Genomic DNA, 22,549 nt, shown 5'->3' with positions numbered 1-22,549 from the left:
ACCTTGGAGGGCATCCCAGTTGCAGGATTCCCTTTTGACAAATACTACCCATTTGAATAGAAAAAGGTATTTTGTGTGGGGTGAAAAGAGTTAATAGAGTGAGCTGCAGTTTCTGAAGCTCAGATAATAATCACACCTCACTTTCCAGCAGCCCTTTCTTCCCGCTGGTGTGTCAGACACTTTGTGTACACACGTAATGAAATGCAAACTGCCTCCGGGTGGCACATCTCAGCAGAGCCAGCTCAGCACCTTTTGTTATTGCCAGTTCAGCTCTCGGGTTTACTCTCCATTTCCAAAAGCGGCAGTGAATTTGTCGTTCAGGAAGAGAACCTGAGTGCAACCCTGCGCTCTGAAATAAACTGCCAGCCGGTTTTGGGGGGAAAGAAGGGAAGAAACTCAAATGCCACTATGGCTTTCCAAAAAATCCTCAGTTCTGGACACTGCCTCCACACCCGTGCAGCCCTCCTCTTCCAGATGGTGGCAAAGACGGATGGATTGGAGGACTCCCAAGCTATGCCAGGTTATCACTCAAAACGCAGTCATCTCTGCCAAGCTGGCAGGCTCCTCCGGCCAGAGTTATTCCCACATGTCAGCGCAAGCCTTAATTCCGAGTGCTGGGTACGTCCTGCGTGATAGAGGGCATTCGGCCTGGCAGAAAACGTCCTCTCTGTTCTCCACAGTTTTCTGAAAGCTTACGGCAAAGACCTACCGCTGCTCGGGCAAGGGAATGTGGCTGGACCTGGCAAAGGCCAGTGGCGGAGCAGATTCCTGTTAGCGAGAACCAGAAGAACATTAAACAAACCTTGAAAGAGGCTGTGGCTGAATGAAGCCAAAATAGAAATAAAATTCTTCAGTTTGGGTCCTTAGGAAATGTTTTCCAAAAGTGAGGACAGTGAACATGTCCGCTAATTCAGAATTTAAATGGATTTATTAAAAAATGTGAATTTGGCATCTGCGGCAGGTCCTCCCTTGCACTACAGGTATATCCTGAGCGTCCTGGCTTCCAGGAGAGGAGAAGCTAATAAAAATATATTTGAGAAAAACTTTATAGAGCTGAATGTATTTTGAAAACACTGTCAATGTCATTTGCATTATTCCTCTTTAACGGTTCTATTTCTGCTCTGAAAAACTGATGGAATAAAGATTGGAGCACGATTCAGCTGAAGCTAATAGGCTTTGCTTCTAAATCATCCCTTCGCACAATTACAATTCTTGTGAATAGAATAAATCACTCAATTCTTATTTTTCTTCTTGGTTAAAAACTAACTTGACCATAGAAGTCCTCCTTTAATTACAGCACCATTTCTTGAGCAAGACTGTAATTTTTACATGCAATCATCTTTCAGCCACAACTTACTGATCGACTCATTCTCACCTCTGGGAAGATAACTGAGGGACGTGACCCTCAGACAGCACTTGGGCCAATTTCACACCAATGCAATAACTTTTTCCAAGACCTTTTTCTATCAAACTTTGATTATGGTGTTTTGTGGGAACACGTCGATGTTGAAAATTCTGGGGTTTTTTTGCTGGAGTTGTCCACTGCTGAAAAACTCTGCCAGCTTTACTCTCAATTTCCCTCCAATTCCAAGAGGACTGTGTGATGGAGAGGAGTAAAATACAGAATATAACAAGAAAACAGAGGTAGCAAATGGAGCAAATAAGTTTTGGAAGTCTGGAGCCCTAAGGGGGCGAGACAGAGAGCAGCTGTACATCAGCGATGACGGGCAGGACAAAGTTAGGAAGAGGCAGCTTCATAAATTCTGAATTAATAAGAGAGCCCTTGAAAGAGTTTCAAGGGAAAGGTGCCTCCACAGATGTCCTTCTGCTGAGAGGTAACGCGCTCCGCACACCAGCCGAAGGCAACAGCTTCTTCCATCAATTTTTCAACTGTTTGCAGAGCTGCTGTTGACTATTTTTTTGCTGACGCTCTCACTGACGACTGCCAGAAGTGGAATCAGTTCTTTTTGTTAGCTATTGGGTTGGTGTCTCAACGCTCAAGATTCTTTCCAGCTACATCAAAGTTGCAGAACATGCCACTCACTTTTAAGGTGGCTATAATCAAATACTTTTTTTTTGGTGCTTATCCAAGTGGAAATTATTTAAATTAGATGATATAAAGAATGTTTTAAAAGGCCCAGCATAAACCGTGCATATAATTATCGCTGGGGAATAATTTGAATGTAATCCCTTGGGCCTCAGAGGAAAAGAGATCCCCAAAAATAAAGACTGGATTGATATATCAAACTGGACCGTTCCTAAAAATACCTTGGGGGACCCAGATATCTGACATTATGAACTACAGCAGTCCACTAGCGAGCCAGAACATCTGCTATATTAATCAAGCCAGGATTATGGAGAATTTTTCAAGAGTCCAGATGAAAACATTGAGATGAGATTCAGTCTCCATAATCGGGATGATATAATAGGACCTGCCTGCAGCAGAGGACGACTCCTCTGTAACACCGAAAGGGAATGATCACCCTTCCTCTCCCCATCTTGCTCCGGGAATACACAAGAGTTGGCAGCTGAAACGTTACCATCTTTGCGGCTTTCAAACCAACTTCTCAGCTGAACTCCACGAAACAAGATCACTTTTGGTTAACTGAGGGAATTTTTGCCATCTTTGGGGACAATGACCTGTTCTCAGCTTATTCATCCCTTAATCTCCTTTGTGAGTTGATGGTAATAATGTATCCGGGCAAGAAGTCTTGGGCATTTGGGAAATTTCAACAGCTATGGAGTAGTGCAGCATCTCTCCTTAGCAATGCGATCTCCTGCAAATCCATCGCACCGGGATCTGCAGCAAGTTTAAGACCTTACCTTACCCTAGGGTCACTGGGGCAGCAGGCAGCGACAGGCGTCACGGCATTTCAGCTACGTTCAGCTAATATCAATAACTCCTGCTGTTGTCATTGCAAGATCTCAACCACGTTAGCTGAAACCGTGCTACAGGAGAAAACCTCACGCACCCAATGTATCAGCTAAGTCAGTCTTCCCCTTGATTAACACTTTTAATTGGATGTTGCAGCTGAATTTTCTTTTCATGTTAGCTGAAGAGGTTAGAAACGAAGCTCAAAACTGAACACAAAAATTAGACAGAATTAGCGTCCGTGTTCCAACGTAAGAGAGGAAATAGAAAGCTAAATTCTCTATCCTTAATTCACCTTATTGTGCTTTGCGTAGCCACTCTTGCAGAATCAAACGTTATTAGCACTACTTAGGGAAAACTCCTGCTGCTTCTGCTGGCAGTTTTGCTGTGTGATGGGGATAGCTGCTTGCAAAGTCAACAGCTACAAATCCGTTCACTGCAAACCTGTCAAGAATGGAGCCTGCAATGTCTGGCTTTGCAAGAACAGTCCTATTTTCAAATGCAAGGTGCTCTAATGTGTCAAGCGTCGGAGACAAATCTATAAAAGGTGATAAGTGATGCAAATTGTTACACTCCATGGGAAGATGTAATGGTATAAAAACTTTGCTGGTTACTCAAATGGAATAGCAAATTTCCTATGTTGCATTGTATCAGATGTAAACGTAAACTACCCGTGAATCTTTCTAAAACGTGGCACTTGGTAAACTCAGCTTTTCTGACGGAGAGGAGTGCAGTCCCAGAAATTCGGCTTTGCCCAGGGCAGTCGGGGTGTCCGAACACTGTGTGCACTCAAACAGATGTTGTGGAAACCCACGGTGGAACGATACACACATGTTCCAGGCACAATGCGGGAAATGGGAAAATTACTTCTATAAATCTGCAGGAAGGCCACACTGTTATGGCACCACGCTGCTTCTGAGTGGCAGTGCGTATGTGAATTTTGGCACCAGACTTACGAAATAAAGGCTCAAGGAGCGCTATAAAATGGTTCTTTCTGCATTTTAGAAGCAGCTAAATATCCCCAGCTTTCCACAGAGTACATCAGGATCAAGCAATGCATCTGTGTTGAAGCAAGGAGGGACACCAGCCGTTGAGTTTTTGTCTGCCACAAAGCAAAAACAAACTGCAAGTTATTAATGGCTCCATTTGCACTTTTTTGAAAAAGCTTTTTCAGTTTCTTCCTCTGTTCTGACACAGTGACATTGCCAGCACCCTCTGCTTGATCCCAGAGGGGAAAATGGATTTAATATGTATTTAATGTGTGATTCTCGGAGCTCCCAAATCAACAGCAAGAAGGATCACAGAAAAGTAAGCCACTGACGACTCTGGGGTTGCAGGGACATACAAAGAGGAAGAAGTCATCCCTGTGACCTTACAGCCTAGCAGACAAATAGACGTGTTTCCACAGACTTGCTGTCCCCCAGGTGTGAGAAAAGGCTCTCCGGGCTCCTTTCAGCCGCTGCCTGAAGCCAAGTTCTGCTCCTAGCTGTCGCTCTTCTGATCCTGTTAATGCCTGTCACCACGGGAGGTGGCACTGCTCATTTGAAACAAGTGAAACAAAGGTCTAGTGAGACACAGGCAACCTTTTGAACTCCCCAGGGTTCTTAATTAATCCACATTTTGTAACTGCAACTAATTGTTTGTTGCAAGTCTTGGGAATACAGGGGGAAAAAACCCGCAGTTTAATGCATGTTAGGAAAAAAGCCTGACTCACAGAAGTGCCAAACCAGTTGGATTTCACAGAATTCAGACTTTTCATCTGCTTATGGTATTTATGTTCGCTGTGTACCTGCCTGGCTGCAGGCTAGACTGCCTTGAACCTGTTTGCCTTCCCTCATAACGGGAATACTAGGCCCCTCTTCTGAGAGCGCTTTTGGAAAGAGAGATCAGTTATTCTCGGTTTTTAATCATTGTCATACAGAGAGCTTTCCTACTGCTCGGTTACAGCAGCAAAGAAAAGAAGAAGTAAAAAGCTCTTCAGGTATCTCAGAGGGAAAAAGCAAAGGTGTGCAGGTGTGTGACACAGATTATTCTAAAAAGAAGCTCTTCTGTTTTGCCTCCCATTGTGCAGAGATGCTGCAGGAGAAGAACACGGCTGTGAAATGCATCAGCATGTTTTCTCTACGTGCCACTGCAACGACTGCTCTAGAGATGAAGACGTACCTAGTATCTTTGGTCTGCGGGCTGCACAGAGCACAGCTCTGGCACTCCAGGCGTTTGAATAAGGAGGGGTTTACTCTCAGTTGGTGTTTGCCGTGCGTTGCCTTTACAGGAGTTTGTGAGCACCAGCAGCAGGTACAACGTGTTGATGAAGAATAAGAAAAGGAGAATTTAGCTGCCATCGAAAGCATGGGAAAGGAAGGAGTTTTAAAGTCGATGCAAAATTTAATCATAGTCTAAAGATCTTTAAGACAATTTTCACATTGGACTAACGAGAGAACAGTACTGACTTCTGCAATAATTGTCATGGTCCATCCATGCTCTCTACTAGACTTCCAGCCAGGCATTCCTACTGTTCCCAAGCTTGCAAGTTCATCCCTGGCTTCTGCTGCGGTAAAACTGCCCAGAGAAACTTAAGCACCCTTCTTGACTTGTGAGCCTCCATGAAAATGCTCTGCCTACGTTCTGACTCTAAGCATTTCTGCAATATTCAAATGTTAATGCAAAATGTAATCTACAATATCCCATTTGAACAAACAGCAATCAATCTAATACACTACAGCTCAATTACTTCCTTGGTCTCTGTAACAGGTGCTGTCAAATAAATCTACTGAATAAATCAGGCCCATTGTAACCATTAGGAAGGCTTTTATAACTGCATTTGCTGAGTGGGAGGACGTTTTTCTCTCATTTTTGTTACTGACAGTCAGATAAAAAACATACTAATCAAGAGAGACGTGCAATAAATGCCTTGGAGGTGAACTCCTGTTTATACTGAGGTCTCTTAGTCCTCTGCTCATTTGAGCATTCTGATGCTACCACAGCAAAGTGAACCAAGCCCTTTGGATCCAGTCCAGTTTTCATCCTGGATGGACTAAGAGATGCCTAAAATGCTGAGGCTGCCTGCATAATATTTGCATACTGAGCACCTTTGCATCATCTATGCTTTATTCTTCTATCACAGCCTGTCCTTTCTTATTCCTGGCAGGAGACTCACGGGGACCTCCAGCAAGGGCATCTGCAGGGATGGAGCTGGTCCCCGTCATAGAAAATCTCTCTCTATGTATTTCTGTTATGCTACTGCTCTATATTTGCAGCAAAATCCATCTTTGCTTTCTTGCCACTTTAAAAAATATTGCCTCTGAATATTTCCTTCCCCATTCTTGCTCCTTTTACTTTTAAAATGTTCATCAGAATGCATTGTATTTCTTTTCATAAAGCTCCATGGTCTGGAAAATGGATCAAGAGAATGACACCTACTTAATATAGGTTTTTCCCCCTGCGGGGGTTGCTCTTTTTTCCCCCCAATGCTTTGCAGTAAGATTAAGCAAGTGAAAGTGTCAGCTCTTTCTGAAATGAGAACAGTGCTGGGATCGTCTGTTGGCATCGTGCAGCACGGATACAGATGCACAACAATAGGAGATTAGCAGATGGAACCATTATCATTTAGCTGCAATGTAAATACTGCTCCTCTGGGGGAAAAATGGAGAGGCTGCTGCGAGCCGGGCAGGATAAAGTCTGCAGGACTCCAGGGGGTTTCAAAGTTCAGGAAGCAGAAGGTCAACAGAGAGAGGGTCTCTGAAGAGAAATCAAAAAGAGGAGGGTAACACGGATTGAACTAACAGGAAAAGTCACCGCAGTGCCACCACTGCTTGACATCTTTGGCCATTTTTCTTTTCATGCCAGCAACAGATGTCACTGCTCGCAAGCGACTAATGGCAGCTCTGGGGACGGTGAAAAAATGGATGTGGGAGCACGTGGAAATGCTTACCAACCCAGTAAGATGCAAAGATACAAGAACAGCTCCAGTGCTGGACCATGTTTAAAAGCTCCTGCTATACCACTTCCTTCTGGGAAGCTTATATTTTGTTCTGCAAAGTTTCTATTTTATCTGTACAGCATTAAGCCCTGTGTTTTCTGGCAAGGGCTGTACATAGCTCAGTTATAATGAATGAAATGAGCTGGTAACAGTTGGGTATTTATAGGCTCAGCAGGCTGGTGCTCCAAAAAATCTGAAAGCACTTAAAAGCGCCTTTGGCTCCAGAGCAACGCTGACAATCCCTACCAGCTTGTGGGGACATTCAGGAGGAGTCACGGCAGGAACAATGACCGTGGAAGCATCCTGAGCTTTGTGCTCCAGTCCAGTTTGCAGAGAGTGAAAAACGAGTTAAAATATTAAGATATGGAAAAACAAGATTACTGTGAACGTGAATACACCAGCTAAGTTCTGCATGATTTTCTGTGGAAGAGCTCACTCATGAGTAAAGACAAGGCAATGAGATCATTAGTTTGCTTAAGGTAATTGAGTTTAATGTTGCTAGACATATAACATAGTGGCTTATCATTAATGACACCAGACAGCTTTGAGGAAACTAAATGTCTACCAGACATACAGGTGAATCACTTCCTCCTTCCTGGAGACCTACACTCCGAAACAGCAGCAGCCCAGCTCTGGACCTAGCAAACCAGCCATCGATATCACAGAGCTTCTGTATTTACAAACTGGCTCCTGCACCACGGTGTCGGTGCAGCCCAGGGGACCAAGGTAGAAGGCCTAAGAACTTGCCCCTGGATGAACCTGAACAGTGTTGAAGGCTCCACCAAGATAAGACTGCAGCTCCACAGTTGTATGTTTGAGCTCTGGGTTTCCCAGCTGCTGATCCTACCTACCCGCTGATCCGGGGCTTGCAAGACAGCAAGATCTTTCTTGGAGAATAATGGCATTTTCTGTCTCCAGTACGAGATATTTCAGAACCAAAAAAACCCAAACATATCCAACGAGAGAGGCAAATTCTCATTATTTTGCTCAATACTGACTGCTGGCTGGGCCAACAAAATCTGTAGTGAAGTCTGAGATGAGAGTAAACTCAAAGGAAGGAAAGAGGGACAATGTACATAGAGGTGCTCTCTTCAGTATCCCATCTTCCCCTAATCAGTGAGCGTGAGGTTACAGTGCTGCGAGCAAAGGACAGACAGAAAAAACTGAGAATATGAGAAGTACTACTTACTATAGATGAAAGGTCCATGTTTACCATCCTCCTGTCATCCAAGTCGACCGGCTGGAGGCCTGCAACGTTGATCTGGACAGAAGAGGTTCTGTATACAAACCTCAGCAGCCAGTCCCCCCTAGGAGCAGAGCAGAAGAAGAGCGTAAATAAATCCCATCGCCAAACCACTGCAATATGTGACTACTCAGACCACGAGGAGAGTAGAAGGGCTGGGAAGCGCAGCGACGTCTGGACCAAGACCTGCTGCAGCTTTGTCTGACGTAGGAATCACAGCAGTTGCCGAATTCAGGGCAGGTTCCTGGGACACAGGAGTGTGAGTCTGAGTTTAATCCTGATTCAGGGGTGTAGTCTCGTTACGTGCAGCAGGTTTAAAAATCTGACCCTTCTATTTATTTCTGTATTTGCTTAGAGATTGCAATACATTCACATATTTAATCTTTTTAATGTACTAATAGGTAGAAGTTCTCCAGCCTGTAGACAGCTGTAAACGTGATGAGGCCTACAATACCAATGTTGCTGACATAAATATCGACTGTGAAGCTCCTCGGAGTGCTCCTGATTTATAGGTACTGTATAAATCCATGGTTTCAATGACAGAACTAGGAAGAGCTTGTTCCCACTGTAAAGTATTGCCATACGTCACTGTGACAGCGTCAGGGTAGCCTATAGCATGATGAGAGAAGGCGATGTGTCCGTTGGAAACACATAACCTCTTCTTCTGTGCTGAGCAACAGGATAAAATCTGGGCACCTAAACACCACTACACTCTGTAGAGTAGATTTAAGTTGGATGCGAGGGGTATTTGTACTCTGCGATGGCAGCAGGTGAAACGCACCTGCACAGGTAGCCGTTTCTGGCTGCTCCTGTTCGCTCCAAAACGCTCTATGCTAGAAGTTGTAAGTCTACGCAGAGCTCTGCAAAATCTTTGCAACGCATCCACGCTACTCAGGCGTGGGTTCTTTCAAAAGCTGAATGAGTCTAAATAATTTGGTTAAGGTTTCCCACTAGGAATTTGTAACCCTGCTGTGAAATCGGATGAGACAGCTCTGACAGCTGGCTTTCACTCTCCATGTCCTTTCAGACTTCAAAGCCGAAGGAGACAAGCTACACTGGACTGAAGCTCAACAGATTGGGCCCCAATCTGATCTTGCAGGAATTCTATTCAATGTAATTCATCTGACCTAAACAGAGTTACTCCTGAAGTGACAGAACGAGGCCACAATTTGTATAAACGAGAGACCAGAGAAATCAGAATCAGGTGAGGTCTTACCACGAAATGTTTGTATAATCCATCTCTCAGATCTAATATCCTCACATAAATTGTCCATGTCTCTCCGTCACCTCCTCTAGCTGCCCCTCACGCTAACTGAATAACCCTCAAATTCAGCATCTGAGGGCAAAGTAGAGAACCAGTGTAGTGGAATATTTCCTGACAGTCTCCTCACCTGCTTCTTCCTATTTGTGAGCAACAAGGTACAATTTCTACATCGTTTTTCATTCAACATGCAAGACATGGGCTTGCCAAAGCAGAGACTAGCCAAATTACTGCACACGCAGAGGTACAAACACACATACTATTTTATTCCAACAGCACATGCAGGCTTTGAAACGATAACGAGATGGGTTTTTTTATTATTATTATAGGAAATGAATGCACTGAGCTTTTTGCAGTGAAATTGATTTTTGTATAATACAGGGAGGAACAATATTTGCCAGGGCAAATACAGTTATATGCTACAATTGCTATCATTTATGGCTTCTTGGAGGAACCCAGAAGCACTCCCAAGGAGGCAGCAATTCCTTTTTCCTTATGTCACATGAAGAAATACCGTAACTGGTGTGCACATCCGGCATCCATAAAATCTCCTGTGATCCAAAAAGGACAAAAGCAACAATTTTCAGCCTAACTGACAGATGGCATTAATAATTTGTTGTTTTAATCTTGAATGCTTTTAATTCTTTTATTTAGTTCTTCTTTGTAAATTAATATACTATGTTAGATGCACAGTAATACAATACTTCTTATCTTAGACGTATGTATGTAGGCATACATATGTACGTCTGTGTGGAAAGTACCAACGGCATTTTCAACTGTGCTTGACCTGAGGGCTCATGGCTTTATAAGCCATCTTGACTTGCAGCTACATGTTCTTTGCTAATCTTCCTGCCTGGTTATTTCTCAATTTATTTTCCCATGCTCTTAGTCTTCCCTGCTTCATTCCTTCGTTTTAATTTCCCCTCTTCTAATTGTGCTGGTAAGCAGTGTTCTTGTCACAATTATCTTCCAATACACAGTCATGAGATTTGATACTGTCACTTGAATTCTTAATAGCTTTTATAAGATTGCTTCAGCTGTTCCGTGCCTCTGAATCTCCCTCTTCTCACCCAGCAGCTCTCACAACTCTGCACAGCAGTTATCTGTGCAGTTTTAAAAGGCTGGTATTTCGTTTCACAGTAACCTTTATATTCTTTCACATCCTTAGTAAATTTGCTACAGCTATTCCAGCTATACAGCCTTTGTAAGTAAAATAACTTGTTCACATCGACTATCTTGACCAGAAACTGACTCTAGATATAAAAATCTTCAATTTTCTTGAGCTCCTTCCCTTCCATTGCAATTTTCACATCTTGTTCCCCACAAGCAGCCCCTAGTGAATTGCATCTCAAAGCTTTTCTAAATTTTAATTTGCATTCTTTAACCATCAGTGAACTTAACGGCCGTATTTATAGTCCTTTACATAAAGCTGAGATTTAAAAGGGCCTTAGAATATGTCAAATTACGCACACAAACACCCTGACCCAGCTTTAAGCTGCCAGGGTGATGCAACACTGCCACCGTATGAACAGGACCTACATATTGAGCACCTCAGGCTTCCAGTGTAACTATGCATCGCAAACAGCCGAGAGCTGGAGACAGAACAGCCTTCAAGTGTCTCCTGAAGACTGTCATCTCCAATTAATCTGAGGGAGAGACCTCCGGAGGGAAGAGGCTCTGGCACTGCTGTCTCTGGTGCCACGGAATCAACGTACTCACCAGCTGAACAATTACTCACTCACAAAATGTTTAAAAGGGATAAATGTACAAAATCATTTCCAAGTGATGCTAGGATAATGAAGCAGGGGACTGAGCACGTACAGACCTGCAATAACCATTCACGATCCTGCCCGACACCACTTTTGTGATAGCTTTCCAGTACTTGGCTTCTCCTTCCACTGGGGCTCCCAGTAAGACCACATCTTCAATGATCCCTTGAGAGTCTAAGATGAAAGCAGAACAGCTCAGATTTAGAAGACGGATCGGAAAATATATCTTTACATGTACGTGAAGGAGGGGTATGTTCAGATGTGCACTACAGAAAAATCATCATTTCTGTGATTTAAATTTGAAAGACAGAAACAATGGAAAGGAGGATCTTAAACATCATTTTGCATAAATGTGACGTGTCCGCAGTTCCAGCTGGAGCCTGTAGATGTGGAAATTAGAGATCCTGAGTCAGTGAAAGGAACTAGGCTGATGGCAAGAGGGACACTGACCTATTGATCTGGGTTTGCACAGAGCTGAACTATTACGTGTGGAAACAGGTGAAAGGGACTGACATTCCATATAGTGAGCAAATGTTGTCATATATTAAGCACGATAAACTCTTCCCACAACCAGTCCTTAGAGCTGAGTTTGTGAAAAACATGACCTGGACACGCAACAGAAACCTCCCAAATTCTCAATATTGATTGGGAAGTAGCAATGACGGAGGCATTTGCCAACATGAAGTGATAATCTATCAAACTGGTTCGATTTTCTTGAAGGGTACTTTAACCTGAATGCCCAGGGCATGATGAAAAGGAATGTTGACTTTTAAGCATAATAAATCTTCCTCTCTTATCAGACAGCCGCAGCTGGGGAATTTCAGTAGAAATAATGATTAATGAGAAATATTGGGCAGCTCTGCTACTTTCCTAAACTCCTACATAATATATTAATATCTATTCATAAATCTTTGTAAAGAGAGACCAAACACCTGATGCCATAGCAGTTAAATGAAATTCACAGCAGCACACATCTCGGGAGACTCATGGGCATGGCATGCCAAATCCCTGCTCTCCACCTGTGGGAGACCAGCGTGGACAAGATGTGAGCTAAACCATTCTCAGGCTGGCGCTCGCAGTTTGTAAAATAATATGCTGAAGTTTACGGGGAAGTGAAAGCGAGAATGACTGCATACCACACCAAGTTATGACAGAAAGGTGCTGCCTGGCTAGGCTGTTTAAATGTACATCAATTGGTTTCCTTTCCCTAAAAGCAGTAAAAGACTTGGAGCTGCCTGCAGCGCCTGCATCTTTCTCTGCAGTGTAAATCCTAGCACCTGACAACAATCCAAAAGAGCTGTTGTGGTATTATTTCTTATCGCAAAGCAAATTTTGCACCAATCAAGAGAAGAGCAAAGAGCAATTCAATTTTGTTAGTGTAATCTGTGAGCAATAAATTTATGTTCCCATAATCGTGGGCAATGAAAAAAGAAACCCAGAGCCTTGCGAACGGGGAGCTTGTTCCAACCAAGGTACTAAATTCCGTGGCCACGGTGTGAGCCAACTGAATAAACAAACAGCTAATTCATCAGGATCCTGAATATTTGGGTAAGGTATTGGAAGCTTTGGTTTCTCCAGTCCTTTGTACAGCTTATTTCTTGCTCAGACCAAAAATGTTTAGCCTTGGCTGAAAAATAATCATTTTCTTCAAATGTTGACCGAGGGAAACAGAAACCTGAGAACAGATCACTGGCCTACAGAGTTGCTGACACTCTAGATAAGTTAAATGTATTTCACAGCTTGCAAATCTTTTATATGATGAACAATAATAAAGTCTGCACAGCGGAGGGAGGGGGAGGGGGAGCAATTACTGATGGGCAAAAATTAAAAACTGGTAAGATGATTTGTCCAGAAAAGGTGCGGAAGATACAAGCTGACCCCGAGGCCATAACCTGTCTTTGGGAGCTGGGCTTTGCTGTGTCTTTAGGGTACAACTCACTGCGCAAGGAGGAAAGCATCTCATCCCGTTAGTCCTCACTGAAAAGAGAGCAGGAGTGGAATTTAGCTCTCTCTGGGCAGCGTACAGATGCAGTGCCAAGGACAGTGTTTCATGGCAGCAGTATTGCTGATACCTAACCACAGCAGAGATGACAACCCGGTGGTTTTTCATCACAATTCCCATGCATTTTAGTAAATAAGAAGTGTAAACTAATGGTGAATCAGACCAATGATCTTCCCATGTAGTAACTTGTCTCTGACGGGTCATTACTACATCTTCTGCTATAATGGCATTTTCTGGAAACCTACTAAGCTCTGGCTTCCAAAGTCACTTGTGATGAAGTATCCCAAAGGTTATTTAATTGCTTTGCAGAAGAGTATTTTCTTTTAACAGAATTTGAGTTTCTGCCATGGTGTTTCACTGGATAATCCATGATTAGCTATTTGTCCTCAGAAATGCCACTGCCATCTGGATACAAAAGGCCTGCATGCCTAAGCCTTGTATTTCTTTTGTGTGAGACATCCAAGTCCAAACCCAAATAAGTCTCAGATGTTCCAGGTCCCAGCTCCATTCCTTCTGTGGCTTGTACTGGAATGTGCATGTGAAGAACGCCTTGGCAATCTGCGCTAAACATGCTGCTTTTCATCTCGCAAACAGCTTAGCTTTCGTAATTCAATTAAGGAACTGAAAAATTAGTGTACAGTGGGGAGCTGCTATGATACATAATTACGATGCTTAGATTTCTTTAGAATGGCAGCCAACCTTAAAGACCCCTAATGATTTCCTTTCACGTATTACTTAGCTACAGTCCCGTGTTATTCCAGTGAGAGACTGCAGAACATTAAATAAAAGCCTGAAAATATCTCAGCCCCTGGCATTCTTAGGACACAAAAAGAGTAGATCTAGGGCCAGATTAGGATCTGGGTTCTGGCTTCAGTATAACTCCATTAAGATCATTCTGGATTTGATTAGATTTATTTTGAGAACAGAATTCCTGTATTTGAGGACTTCCATCTTAAAACAGAGGTGAAGTTCTGGTACACAGCTGTCAACAGAAAAGATGCTGACCTCCTCCGTCCTCACTTGACTCTATTCCCACCTTCTTGGACTTTATCAAACATTTTCCTTTATAAAGCTCCTTATTTGTTAGCGACTCTTTGTGAGGCTAAAGTGTTAATGAATTAAATGAGCTACGTAGGGGGGAAGGCAGGCTGCACGCACACACTCACTACTGACTCAACTCCAAGATGCAATTTACATCAACTGATCATAATGATTTTATTCTTTTTCTAAATTAAAAATAGAATCTATTAATAAACAGAACCACAACGGGTAATAAATTGACAGATGGTTTTATACTTGACTTTGGGGAAAAATTACCATGAAAATAGCAGATGACAGTGGCATTTCAGTGACTTAAATGGAAGGGAGGACTCAGGGAATCAGATACAATAGCTACAGAGAGCTTCCAATAAAGGCAAAGCATCCTCTGCCAGGATCACAGCGGCGCGTGGGCAGCTCACAGACTGATCTAGCAGTCGAATGTCACAAAATGTCAAGTTGTTGTTTACAGACTGGAGACCAAACTGACACACTGGAGCACCTCGAGTGAAGACAGCGGATTTAATCCACTGGACTGGTGGAAATGACAGCAGAATTTGGCTCCAAATGCATTTCAAAACCATTTTATTAGGTTTCTGTCCTATCCTAAATGACCCAAGTCCTGTTCCAGAAGAACTCTTCCTCTTGGAAGAAAAACTTCCCTACCAGCAGTAAGGAAAATAAAGGAGAAAAAGGTTAGAAGGTGAATTTTACCTTTTTCTTTAGCCATTTCCTGCAGGCAGAAGTAAATGACTCTTGCACCCAGACTGAAGCCAATCAGTGTGACAGGTCGCTTGCCCTAAGAAAGAAGGAAAGGAGGAAACGCCGTCAAATACTGTTCTAGACCTAGAAAGAGAGATTGGCCATAGGATCCCCAGACCATGATATGCAAAGCACTGACACTTGTTCATGATTTTTAAACATTCGAGCAATTTAATTGATTTCAAAGGGATTATGTGTCCTTAAAATTATGCACAGTTCAACATTCAGAATTCTGCATACCTGAGTATTTTGTATTTTTTGATACTCAGAAAATCAGTTGAAAGAATCCAATGATCAGAAGTTACAACAAAGTAGATGTTTCAAACAGAAACAAAACATTCACTGTCATTGTTTTGAAATTTCCAAACGAAAGCCTAATTCACAAACAAAATTTTCCTAGAAATATTTCAATAAACAGAAGAGGCTGTAATACAAAAATATTGACCACTTCTAGACTTAAGACTGAATGGCAGCAGCACTGTGTGGCTGTTATAAAAAATGACATGGGGTAAGCTTTTATTCTGAATAGCCTAACAAGATTTTCTATAAGATCAAAGGGAGCCTAATCTCAACAGCAATGAAAAATGGCCTTTGTATTAACCAGGGCGCAGGTGTGCCATGGACTCCCTAGACATCGCGCTAACTAGTTTTAGACGCTCCAGCACATTGGAATGTGTGTTTTCACAATAGCGAGCGCTTAAAAGGCAGTAAGCCCCCAAGCAAAACAAAGGGCTTGTATGAAATCAAGTTTATTGCCTTTCCTGGGATTGTATTTTTATGAGAAATCAAGTTTGTTTCTACTCTGCTGTTTCACATTGTTATTTATGACACGCAGCTCTGGGGCCACGGCTCCATGGAGCTCCTCTGTAACAGGTACCGGACTAATGTACCTGTGAGACGAACACGTGGCCAGCAGAAAACAGCCCCTCTCCATGCCAGTGATAGCCCAGCAAAAAATGGCAGGCTTTGGGGGGGCAGAAGCACCTTTTGCAAGCCTCCTCAGGGAGGCTTAATAACTTCTGTCACTTCTTTCAGGTACCAGCCCATTCCGCTTCTCTGTAGGCAAAAACATGGCTCACGGTGCATCTGCTGCTGCACAGTCTTCTCTTACGTTGTTTTGCTAGCGTCTCTTAATTATCAGTGAATATTTTTACCACTCTGTATTCTCTTTTCCTTTTCACCTATCTTTACTTTCTGTTCTCAAATTTCCACCAGGTGAGTTGGCCTGGCTGTTTTGTGACATGGTCAAGCCACTTGTCATTTATGACCTGGATCTCCTTAATTTAGAAAAGCTTTAGGTTGAATGGAACAAATCTTAGCAGGAATTCTCTGATTCACTTGGGACTTCCCATTTGTCCTCAACGAACCAGATACATGCTGGTCACCTTCATGCATAACTTTGTAATTTTTCAGTTTATTATTCAGCTTCTTCTCCTTGGAAAGATACCACTTGATAGGTAACTAGCATGACTATAAAACTTAACCTCCGTGAGCCAAATCCCTTCCAGACGTTATTCCTGGATAATTTCTAGCCAATTACCTGCTGTCGACTGAGCAGGATATGGGCTAGGTGTTTGCCTACTTCAGCAGACCGATGGAGACACACTCCCCAGGGGTTGTCAATGACACTGGCAACAGTTAAGAGCGAAGCTGGCCAAGTCAAGGCCGTCACAATACCTGCAACACACAAAGCAAACGGCACGGCACAGTCACAAATCTGGGCTGCTCTTAGGAAACATCAAAAGCAAGATGGGTCACTGAAGTTAAAAGCTAAACCTAGGATCTTTGTCATTTCCAGTTCTTCTTTCTCAAGAGCTGATCTGAGAAATGTTTTGCTAAACTAGAGATAAGAAAGAATCTGATGTTCTGATATGGAGGCAAACAGACGCTATACATGAACGTAACCTACATGTTTGAACGGTTTATGTATAGCAGTAAAACAGTGTAATAACACAGAAATAAACAGTCAACCGTGAAGGAAGGTGTTTCCAGCTGTAATTTTAAAAGAATGAGTCAATGACACAGAGGCACAGCAATCCAGGAAAGCAAATCTAAATTACAGGTGTGGCAGAGAAGGTTCTCAGGCCACTTCTGCAGGGCAGTGCCAGTACTGCCAAGGGAGATGCCCTCTCAGAAATCTTCCTCGTTTAGGAAAGCTCCTTTAAACAGACACCAACAGTGATACTGCACAAGAGCCTCTCAAGCAGATCTGATACAATTTCGGTTCTTACCTGACAAGACAGTGAATTTTAGGGCTTCTTGAGCCATCATGTTCACAAAACCATTCAGCAGGGAATCTAAGGCATTGCCAAGCTCCATCAAGTACTTGGATTCCCAGGCCAGGCAATACTGCTCACTCGATTGCAACATGCTGCTCCATGGCGCTGTGAAGCTCCCTGAGAGAGGGGGCAAAGATGGAATTCATGTTCAGAGAAAACGCAACAACAGCTGACTCCTGGCAAGACGAGTCCAACAGAGAATCAGAAAAGAACCAGCAGGACACTGGAATATACTAATATACTGTGGTAACAAGGAATCATATTTAAAACTACTGTGAGATTTAGACTCCATATTTCCATTGTTTTACAATAAATTTGGGCTTTGTAAGTAACCGTGCAGCTTTAGCTGCCTTGGTAAAGAGTTTTCAGTGTGGACAGGCTCAGAAGTCATGACCCATTCAATTGCCTCAGAGACTGCCAAGACAGACGGACATTAACACTAATTATGTCAGGTGTTAAGGACATTCCTCTTATCATCAGACATCGGGCCAAGTCCTGCAGCTCTGTCCTCTCATACAGACCAAAGGAGGGCCTGTCCTGAGAAAGATCAAGTGCTGAATGGCTGCACGGACTGACTTCAATGGGACCAGAAGCACAGAAAATACGTAAGATTTTGTCAAAATCTGTCACAGAGCATCTTCCCAGCACTTCAGTTAGATGGGCAAGGTTTGCAGTAATGGCTCTGTCTGAAAACAAGGAATCTGCATTTGCAGATCCCGATGGCAATTATTTTTACCTCGCCATCTAGCCTAGTTAGCCACTTCAGTTTAATTTTTTCCCTCCAGGTGCTAATCAAAAGCAGTGCCTGGGCGTTTGAGAGATAATGGATAATCTACACTGTGCAAGCCTAATTTTTGGCTGAAAGAACAATTTTTAAGCCATATTCTCTCTCCTGTTTGTAGTGTAGCTTGTCCTAAGTGGCCAGGAGGGGCCTGGCAACGCTATTAATGGCAGATGAACTCTAAAGGGCAGAGCAGAATTTTCATTTTAACTAACTAAAATCCTTCCCACGCTGTTCCTTCCCCGAACAGTGCAGGGCAGGTCGAGGCAGCTGCTGACCAAAGTGGTACGAGAGAGCCTCAGGCCAAATCGCACCACAATATACTGTCAGGTTTGGGAAGGTACAGATAGGCAGCTAGTGGGAGCTCAAAAGTCGCAAGGTAGCGAATTCCATTAAAAACCTGCCTTCAGTCCTTCTGTTTTAAGAAGTCATGCAAGTGTGTAAATAGACAGACGCAGCTGTAAGGAAGAAAATGGATGACAATTCTGGTTTTGCTTTTTTAAACGTTATAGCAGACTGCTAGTTATGGAAGAAGAATGCGTGTCATTTGTAACTCCCTTTTAAGGGCAAACAGACACAAAAAGGTTCCTGAAGGGACACACTTGTCTTTGTAACAGTGCCTGGGAGCCCTCCGACCCCAAGGATTTGGACCCCTGGCAAGCAGACAATGAGAAAAGCCAAAGCACAGTACTGCAAAGTGACAATAACCTTACTCTGACAGCAAGCTGCAACCTAACAAGCAACAGGATAGACATCCTTCTGCATTAATGATGCCCAGCGTTAATTACGATGCTTCCGAATAAACTGGCAACTATTCAGTCAGGTTGCTGAACACATCAGCAGACAGTTGACGTATTTTGTATGACAAGCTATACTGGAAAATAAAACACTACAGACCTTTCAAGGTTGCTGCCTGTAAGTTCACCTCTTGAGTGCTGTGCTTAACAGGATTTACTTGACAGAACTTTCTTGCCAATAAACCTCATTAGCTGGCAGGTACCAAGAAAGAAAAAAGACACTATTTTCTGTTAATTGCTGGAGGATAAACATAAGGTCTCAGAGGTAGGTGAGACACTTTATACTAGTGCTGGAAATTATCCACCCCAAACAGACCTTTCCTAGCAAAACCATACAGCGTTTATTAACAGAAACGATCCTGCTATGACTACTACCAATCCTACTATCACTACCAATTTACTGCCCTCTCTCTTTCCTCTGTTTTGATTGGGATTGCAGATTGGGTTACAAAGCCTTATGTTGAGAGTCGATCTGTTTTAGTTACCAGGCCGTGCAAGCGTGGGGAAGACATGGTGCTATGAGAGCACAAACACTGCTCGGAGTGGAACACAGACACGGCTCTCCAGGCTCCTCTCAGTTTCCTTATCTTGTTCTTACCATATTTGCCAGTGCACAGCCATCCAGTAATTGCTATGGTGATATGAAGCTGCTTTCCTTCGGTAAGTGGGAGGAATTCAAACTCTTCTATGGCTCCCACACGCTTCTTCATCTTGTATCCTACACACAGCAAGGCAGAAACATGAGTCTCGGAAATCACACAGCACGGACAGACTCTGCTAACAGTAGAAGTTCGTAAGAAATTACTTGGGTAATTTGGATCGGGTTTTTTACTTTCCAAAACCCTCGGCCAGTCCATGCATTACTTAGAGCTTGGTATGGAGCCAACATGACCCTTCTGAGCTTGTGTGATCTAAGGGAATCCCAGCAGAAGGTTTTTTTGCTGCTGACAGCAGCCACTGCTCTCCATGGCAGCATCTTTCTAACTCGAAACAGCAAGCTTTCATTTCCTTCATTACCTTCCTACATACCAAGTATTCTTTTCCTACTTGGTCATCAGCGGCTATGCAGTATCTTAATCAGCATTGAAATAAAAATTTCACAGTTGTAAAATTACACCTCAAGTTGCTTCCCTTGCTCTGCAGAGCTCAGTTAAGTCATTAGCTCTGGATTTGCAGACATGATCCTGTGCTTCAGTAGCTGAGAAATGTGCGGTCACTCTCTTACCAGTAAGGCCAGCTCCAGCCGCTCCGAAAAGTGATGCCATGACAGCAATTCCAGCAGTCGAGCCTAAAGCAGCTGCTCCAGCACTTCCGATGATAGTAGCAGCTCCCGCAGCAACCAGAGGGGCAGCAAGGCCCCCTGTCAAGCCTGAAGATGCAACAAGTGATATCACCACACTATTATCACTTACAAAAACCAGGCAGTCATTTTCCTGCGCTGTGTGAGTACTGCTAATGCTACTGAAAGAGGACAAATGATGGTCTTTTTTGCCTTCCCCAGGCCCTGAACCTCTGCACAGATTCTTTGACTGACTTCAGTAAAAATTAAGAATAATTTAAAAGTCAGAGAAAGAATGTGTGGTACGCTGGGGTGAGCTATGCCCTCTTTGCTTAGGGAACATTGATCTATTCTCACACTATTTTGAATTTAAAGTTGAAGATCTGATCCTCTTATAACACAAGAGCAAAAGAGGAGAAAACATTTTTTAAGGGTGACGACCTCAGTTTAATACTTCCCCCAGCCAGTGAAGCTACACAGGAATAACTTTTCCAGCTAATTCTTTAGTTTTACTTTCACGTGGCTGAAAATACTTTTCTTGGATTTGGGGTTTCCTTTGTTGTTTGGGTTTTTTTTTGTTCGGGGTGTTTTTTTGGTATCTGAAGTGACCTATTACCTTCAGCCTGGCAAAGAAAAGCAGTGAACGCTTTAAAATTAGAGCTTGGGCTAGAAGGTACAGGGGCTTCTGCTGCTGAATGTGTAATTCAGACACCCCTCCCTCTGCCCCTAGTGCTGTGCATGCAACTCAAGAGCAAGTCTCTAAAATGCCTAGGGCAGCCTCACCAATCACTGTTCCGCCCCCAACGGTTGCCAAACTGATCAGCAGGTATCTCTTCAGCTTTTTTCTTCTTTCCTTCTTTTTTCTTGATATTTCTGCAGTTCTGTGGGGGGATTAGAAGCACAAAAGCTGACGGAAAAGCCTGACGGATAACAGTGCTGCATCAGAATCTGCTTTTGTTCTCCTCAGTGTAATTCCCCTACTGGGAACAGTAAAAAGTAACATGCAGGTGTGGACTGTGACAACACACTCAGATTTATGAGCATGGACATAAAGCCACAGATTTAAATTGAAACAATTTAATTGCTGACAAAACCAACAGATGTTACTTACTTGGAAAACCCTTCCTAATAGGGCTGAAGCTTGTAAAAAAAGAAACAAAAAGTCAAAAGCATTTCAATAACTGTATACTGCCTATGTGTCTTAAAAAACACAAGCAAGCCAAGGGGAAACAGGGAAAAGTGTTTGAAACAAAAGGGAATAGGGGTAATTTGTGATAACAAACAAAGAGTTAGAATTAAACTATTTTCCAACAACAGCGTTTATATTGAGCTGCTTTCTAATTGCACATCACAATATAATAATATAATACGTATTAAACACAGTCATTAGTTCATTTGTCTGTGTGCATTTAAGCTAGATTTTAACAAGCTTATCAGAAACAGGTAAATAAACCTAAAAGGAATGAATATCACTTATTACGCACAACTTTTGGCCTCTCTCCACTGTCTTTGGTTTCTCTCTTACAAGAAATACTTTCCACTTCAGAGGAAAGTGCGAGAAACAGAGGATACTGGAGTAAGTTGTTTACAGAGGAAGGTTCCTTCTAGCCTGCTTACGCAGCAGTTAATCTGGGCCTTGAAACATGAGAATTTATCTTGCTTCCAAACTTGGATATTTTCCGTCTTAATCCTAGCCTAATTGTGGATTTTCATTATCCATATAATTGCCTAATCCTTCCTGGAACCCCCTAAGCACACTGTAATTTTGATAAAGACCATTTTAGACGAGTCCCAAACAATATGCAGCTTTGTAAAACACAGCAGGAGGAGAATGAAGCACAGTGGGTGAAATCCCTGCGTCACTGAAGTCAATGGCAGAACTCCCACTGACTCGCATGGCACGGAGACTTTGTCTCCGCAGAGATCCTCCGAAGAAACAGCGTGCATTACCTGCTGCAGCAGCAAACGTAGCTGTCTGCAGAGAACAGCAGTGCTGCCTGCAACGGCTACCTCTTCAGCAATTTCTGTATAACCACGTTCCCTTTCTACAACCCCACGGTCAAAGCGGTATTTGGATATGCCCTAGTTTGTGCATGCAGTCACCAATCTGAATGCCTGGAAAAAGATTGCTCCTGGAATTCTTTAAACAAGTGCTGCAGTCTGACTTAATACCTAAGTTGGCAATATCCAGCAATTTCTGTTCTACGTAGTGGTTCATCAGCTTTTATAGTTAATGTGCTGTTGTCTCGGGCTGAAAATACTGACATCGAGGGAGCTGAAATACAGCTAACTGGCTTTAGTTGCAATAATGAGCAATTTGAGTTATGTGGGTAGAAAGATAGCCTGCAGCTAAAGCCTGCCTGAAGATGCAGTAAGTAAAACTACTGCCATGAGAAGTTTTACCTGTCGTTGCTTTCCTTCCGTAGCTGCTAGCAACCACTTTTGACTGTTGCTTTCCTAATAGCTTTTGCATTACAATTATCCCTT

General features: G+C 43.0%; 1 protein-coding gene across 1 annotated transcript in view; it reads right to left on the bottom strand.

Moving 5' to 3' along the window:
* TMCO4 (transmembrane and coiled-coil domains 4) overlaps window positions 1–22,549 on the bottom strand; it is a 40,329-nt gene that overhangs the window by 4,660 nt on the left and 13,120 nt on the right. The window contains exons 6-13 of the mRNA XM_082328826.1: window positions 20,846–20,943; window positions 20,009–20,152; window positions 19,382–19,501; window positions 17,158–17,322; window positions 16,467–16,603; window positions 14,879–14,963; window positions 11,181–11,298; window positions 8,041–8,158 (exon numbers count right to left, since the gene is read on the bottom strand). Of these exons, the coding sequence (XP_082184952.1) occupies window positions 8,041–8,158; window positions 11,181–11,298; window positions 14,879–14,963; window positions 16,467–16,603; window positions 17,158–17,322; window positions 19,382–19,501; window positions 20,009–20,152; window positions 20,846–20,943 (985 nt within the window). The remainder of the gene's footprint in view (window positions 1–8,040; window positions 8,159–11,180; window positions 11,299–14,878; window positions 14,964–16,466; window positions 16,604–17,157; window positions 17,323–19,381; window positions 19,502–20,008; window positions 20,153–20,845; window positions 20,944–22,549) is intronic.

The sequence above is a fragment of the Platalea leucorodia genome (assembly GCF_965183815.1).
Source record: "Platalea leucorodia genome assembly, chromosome: 17".
NCBI lineage: Eukaryota > Metazoa > Chordata > Aves > Pelecaniformes > Threskiornithidae > Platalea > Platalea leucorodia.
This window is presented reverse-complemented; position numbering and strand designations above follow the sequence as displayed.